General features: G+C 25.6%; 1 protein-coding gene across 1 annotated transcript; it reads right to left on the bottom strand.

Annotated features, from left to right (window-relative positions):
• Nucleotides 1-3,989: 3,989 nt before the first annotated feature.
• Nucleotides 3,990-5,196, bottom strand: LOC142320147 (SOX domain-containing protein dichaete-like). The gene has a single exon (XM_075357828.1). The coding sequence runs from the start codon at nt 5,114-5,116 to the stop codon at nt 4,340-4,342; it is 777 nt and encodes a 258-aa protein (XP_075213943.1). The 5' UTR covers nt 5,117-5,196; the 3' UTR covers nt 3,990-4,339.
• Between the last annotated feature and the right edge of the window lie 1,273 nt (nt 5,197-6,469).

The following is a 6,469-nucleotide window of genomic DNA, read 5'->3' as shown; positions in this document are numbered from 1 at the left end:
AAACAAATTTTCGATAGCAAGGTGTATTATTTTACAAAATTAAGCTTTTATGTATTTTTAAGCCACTCTCATCTCTTTTCATATAACTTTTAAATAAAGAAAATGAACGAAAATTAAATCCTTTTGAAATTTTTACGTATCATTTATTAATTGTTTTAAGTTTTTTCTCTTTAATTTTTTTAATTAAAATGTACTTAACTAACCAACCTAATAATCATAGTGTTTCGAATCTATAAAAAAATAAGGTAGGTATATTTTCCAAAATGAATCATTCACCAGTTAAGCTACTCTAAATAGATTATTTAAAAATATTTCTTGCCCATAATGTACGTTAAATAAGTATTTTAAATCTTTTTTATGAAAAATTATATGGGATTATAAATATAGCATTTTTTAAGTTGAAAACCTGAATAGGCGTTTCTTTTGATTTTTTTTTTTAATTTTATAATGCTACTTAATCCGACAGGACCAATATGAATTCGGTTTTAATATGTAAAATATGACATTTAGCAGAGAAGAATAGTATAATTACAATTTTTTTTAAAGAAATGTTTTTACTCAAGATTAATTTTTAGTTATAAGTTTTTATTTGTAATATTTCATTTAATATTTTTAGACCTCATCATTAAACTGATTTTATTAATTTAATACAGATTAACGTATAACCTAATTAATCAGTGCTTTACTTTTTTATTTCTCATTTAATGAGATATATAAATTTGAGTATTTTTTTTTAATAACGAAAACAATTATTTACAAATAAAAAAGTTTAAATACACATACACACACACACACACACACACACACACATTCAAACTTTTTATATCTTTTATAATTCATATCTTGTTCTCTTTCAAAAGTTTAAAATAATGTTGTTTGATTTACAACAATAATAAGAAAAAAACAACAAAAATGATACACTGAAGGGAAAAATATATTATAAATTAAGATAAAATATAAAAATAAATAACACACTGTATAAATAAAAAGTAATTTAATTAAATGTATGATTTTTTATTTATAAACGTTTTTAAATTTACATTTACAGTAATTTAATTTTACTTACACAAATTATGTACATAATAAATACTTTGGCAAATAAATTATTATTCATACACATTTTTTTTCTAATCTTATTTATATACAATATATAATACAATTTTTCGTTATACATTTATTTATGATTATTCGCAACAATGGAACATTAAATGTAAGTGCTTATTACTATTATCATTATTACTTTTATAATTCATTATTGATTTGTTTTTTAATATTCTTTTTATTATTTAATAATGTAAAATACAAACAATAATTCAAAGACGACTAGGAGGGATCTTTTGTCGATGTAATTAACAGTTAATAATAACAATAATTAATATTATTGTTGTTGATTTTTGGACATATGAACATATATTTTTTTATTTTATCTATAATAATTAATTATAACGGTAAGTATAATTATTTTATAAAATTTTGATATTACTTAATAAAATTAGTCTAATTTAAAATATTATCAGATTTCGTCTGATAAATAATGATCTACAATAGTTCGAATTCAAATAAATTATTTAAAGTTAATAGAAGAAATAGATAAACCATAATTATTTTAAAAGTTTTGAATTGTGTAGTTTTTGTAAAATAATATATGATTAACAATTTGTAGCTCATTACAATTTTTATTGCCGCAATAAAAAAAATATATACTTTTATTTAAGATACAAATTTTATCCATAGGCAATCTTTAAAAATTAATACATAATTTTTAGTTATGTAATATCTCATTATATATTTATATTACAGTTATTAAATATAACAATACCAAAGAGATATCTAGTTGTAAAGAGCGATAAACATTACGGTATTGAAAATTATAGTTTTTATTTTAAAAAACAAAAAGAATAATAGTAATTTCAAATAAATAATTACATAAGTATATAATTCCATATTGTGTTTGATAAGGTAGTAAATAAATAACAGGATGATGTAAAAACCTTTAATTTACTTCACTGAAAGAAATAGTTCAGACAAATAGGCGCTTAAAAATATGTTTTCCCATTGTAAATTAACTAAAAATTTGTTTTCCCATGTTCTATTCAAGAGTATTTTATAACTTAGAAACCATTTTTTTTTTTTTTAAATAATTTTTTGTTAATTATAATAAATATATTATAACTCGCATCATACAGAAAACGTTTTTCCTTATTTATTCATGTAGCGTTAATATTATAATTATACTTACAATTATTAAATTATAAATGCTATTTTTTATTTAATGAAATTACATAATTTTGCAAATATTGTTCCAAAGATTAATGAAAGAAACAAAAAAATATCCATTATTATGGTAAAATTAATAATTATAAAACACCTACTTTTTTTATTAATTACTTTTATATATTATCTAGTCTTTTTTTATTAATTTATAAAATAATTTTATTTATTTACCCATATATATTTATTTTGCAACTTAGGCTATTATAAAATAAATAAACAGATCGAGAAATTAATAACTAATTAAAGTTTTTATACATAATTCTCATGTTCTGAAATATTAAGTTTCAATCGAAACATTTGAAATTTAAAAACAAATATGACTTAAAATACATGTCCATTTATAAAATATTTTCAAAATGTGAATATTAGTTTGTTATATATATGCGCTAAAGATTTATGTTTTAATTAGATTGTAGTAATTTAATCACATTATTTATTAAAGAAGTAGAAATTACTGATATTTTTAAAATACAGTTAATACAATTAGAAAAAATTTAAGGCTATTAAAAAAATTAAAATTTCTTATCTTATATTTTAAATATTATTTATTACTTTTTAAGTTGCACAACCAAAGTTTTAATTATTTTTTGATTTATGCATTTTATGCCAAAATATTTTTCGGCATAATTTTATTATTTAAATGATCATCACACTTTTCCAACAAATATTTTTCCACTTTTTTTTTTAGGTAGGAACTGAGTATTTACAATAAACAAATAATTAAATTATTGAAAATATAGGCTTTTCCTTTTCTCAAAATAACCTTAAAAATTATGTAAACAATGCAGATAATAACATAAATTTATGTAAACGTTTACTTATCACAATTTATTAAGTAATTACACTTAACATTTCTTTTATTAATATATGACTACACACTTTTTTCTCATCGAAATCAAAACGATTGTATTGTTTTTAGCATATTTATACTGAATTAAAATTTTCTGAATAAACTCATAATTTTTCTTATATAAACTGATACAATTTATTTAAAATACAGGCTAAATATCACTGTTAATATAAATAATTATGACCTAGTGAAAAAAAATATAAATGATAAATCCCTAAACCTCTCCACAATGAAAGTCTTATTTAATTTTTTATCATATATTGTACAAATCTCGTTTCTAATTCGTATAAATAAAATAAAATAAGTAATATCATAGTAATCTAAATTGGAAAAAAAAACAAACAAGAAATATAAATATACAATCTTCAAAACTACACTTTTCATTTTTATATTATTGTATTAAGTTCTTAAAAAATTTATTTGAAATATAATCTCTACAGTACACATTATGTACTAATACACCTATCCAAAAATTAAGAATGTACAGCCAGGCTTTTACGCTAATAAACAAGGCAGTTCTATTTTATTCGATTAATATGAGAATACAGTCAAAACATATACGACTAAATAATCGATAGAAGGCCTAAATACGTTTTTATAATTGAAAACCTAAATATACATTAATTTCAGACTAAACTGAATGAAAAATTTCAATACAGCTATTTTCTATTTTATTCCTTTTTAAACAATTATTTGACTACGAAAATTTTCATTCTTTCATTTAAAAATAATTTCACGTTCGATTTATTTTTTAGAGATTTTAAAATTAATTACATTTTTTTTACTGTGTATTTGTTTATTTCAATAAATCTAGTAATATTTTATTATTTTTTAAATGTAATCCAAGTAATTTACGTGTATCATTCGAGCGCAGTTTTATAAATTAATTATTAAATATAAGTATTCTACAGAATTACAACTTTATGTTCATTATTAAAACTATTATACATAATAAAATATTTAAATGTCTGATAATTTCATTAAAAACTATATTTTATGAATGTTTTAACGAACATAACGGCGTACAAGAAATCGTTTTAATAATAATAATAATAATTAATGTACACATTAACATCGACAACAACCAACAATATTTAATCTGGGTTATTATTATTTTTAATGTTACGCAATAACTGCCGAAAAAATAGTCTAAACGTTTGCTTACCTCGATCAGTCTTAACACATAAACGATTACGGTCGATTCCAACGAGAGGATCAGTATATCACAGACACAGGCCTTCTTAGCTGATCCAAATCCAGCGACGAGGTATTAGGCGGTGGTGGTGGAGGAGGTTGTGGCGTGTGTTGCGCTTCGTTGGGGCTGCCAGGACTCTGTCCGCCGGAACCGAATATAAAGTGCGGGGGCGGTGGTTGAAACAATGCGGAGAGGGGCGGTGGAGGCGGTTGAAACGTCTTGCCGCTTCCGGGATACAACGAAGAATAAAATGAACTCACGACAGCTGCAGCCGTGTTGTTAGTCTTTGGCGATTCCGTCGTTTGATTTTGTACCAGTTTTGAAAGGTGTACGGCGTCGAATGCAGATCCGAAGTACGGCGGTATCGGCGGATAATCCAACGGATGAGGTGGATTTGACGGTGCCGCGAAGTAAGGCGGTAATGTAAATCCTGGAAAGGCTGCCGTGCCGGGTGCAGGATGACTTCCCGGTGACGGTCCTTTGCCGTGTTGCGCTCCGGGTGATTTCGGCTTCCTCCTCGGACGATATTTATAATCGGGATGCTCCTTCATATGCATCGCGCGTAATCGTTTCGCTTCGTCTATAAACGGTCTCTTTTCCATTTCGGTAAGCAGCTTCCATTCCGCTCCTAACCTTTTAGAAATTTCGGAATTGTGCATTTTCGGATTATCGAGAGCTATTTTACGTCGCTGAATTCTAGACCATACCATAAACGCGTTCATAGGACGCTTGATGTGTTGTTCGACAGCGGCATGAGAAGGCTCGAGGCCGGGAAACCCGTAGTGCGGACCGGCCATGACGAAAGGCTGTCGACGACTGAGGGCCTTGGGGCGGTGCGCCCCTGCTCTCCCCGCCTGAGGGGCGGAGCCTACCCCGGCCAAACGCGGCCTGGCACCGCCCAGTCCCAGGTACTGAATCGCTGGTCCATTGTCGCCTTTGTACCCTTCACAATGCTACAATAATAAATCAGGTTTACTCTTCCCCATGCTTTCTGTAACGAGTTTATTATACATGTGTTTACTATTGTTGTTAGTACATAAGAATATCCACTATCCGTAATTTAGAGCTTATGAATCGGTCATGTGCTTCTATAATAATTGTAGCACACAGCACGGTATTTAAATAGTAATGATGATAACGATAACAAAACCATTAAAGTGTACATAATACTGATTTGTCACACCGAATGATACAGTTCATTCATAAGCTCCGCGTTACATCTATTGTTAACATTTATAGAACAATTCTACGAAGCAAATTTTATGCTGCTAAAACAATGGAACAAAATACACAAAACTAAACAAACCAGAAAAAAATATTTTACAAATTGGTAACGTAGTTTATCTCTTATATTTGTACACATTTTTAAATATTCTATAATATAACTCAAATCTCTATACATTGATCATCTGAGAAAGAAAATTTTCTCAAAAATATATTTAAAATATTACATTGGCAAATTTTTAAATTTAAATCAACCAAACTACCCATACCCTTCCCAATTTCTACATGAGTGTGAACAAACACAATTTCCTCTATAAACAAATAAAAAAAAAAAACAATGGTGAGCAGCTTTTTGGAGAGAATTTTCTTTACTTTTTCAACAAACTAGAAAAGAAATAAATGTAAATCTCCCTAAATCGTTCTAAAAAAGTTGTTATTTTTGACATTTTTATGAAATCCAAAGTTCTTCTAAATTACGAAAAAAAACAATTGGTACAAGATAAAAATGATTAAGATCATTTTCATCTTTAAAATAACATTAAAATATATTTCAAAATATATTTCTGATTTATGTTTTTTTTTTATTTTTAAAAACCAATTTAAATCATTTCTGAAATGAGAAACAATTAAAAAATATTTATAAAAATAAAATACTATATTTATTTATAAAAGTAAATAAAATAAGATACACGTCTCGACTCTCAAATAACTACCATTAAACAAAGAATGTAATAAAAAATACATCAAAACATATAAAATAAATTAATTTAAAAAAAAAATCAGACTAAATATGTCTTTCTGAATTTGTGAAATAAATTTAAACAAAATACATGCTCAAGGTTGATTGGAGAGGTTGCAGTAAGTGGAATGTATTACTACAGTAAACATTAGTCAAATAAAATAAACAGACGAATAAAAAAAATCTA

The sequence above is a fragment of the Lycorma delicatula genome, chromosome 2, assembly GCF_047948215.1.
Source record: "Lycorma delicatula isolate Av1 chromosome 2, ASM4794821v1, whole genome shotgun sequence".
NCBI classification, from domain to species: Eukaryota; Metazoa; Arthropoda; class Insecta; order Hemiptera; family Fulgoridae; genus Lycorma; species Lycorma delicatula.
The sequence above is the reverse complement of the archived record's forward strand: the minus strand, read 5'-3'. Positions and strand labels throughout refer to the sequence as shown.

Coding starts and splice junctions, on each gene's coding strand:
- LOC142320147 (XM_075357828.1), bottom strand. CDS start 5,116: ATGGCCGGTCCGCACTACGGGTTTCCCGGCCTCGAGCCTTCTCATGCC.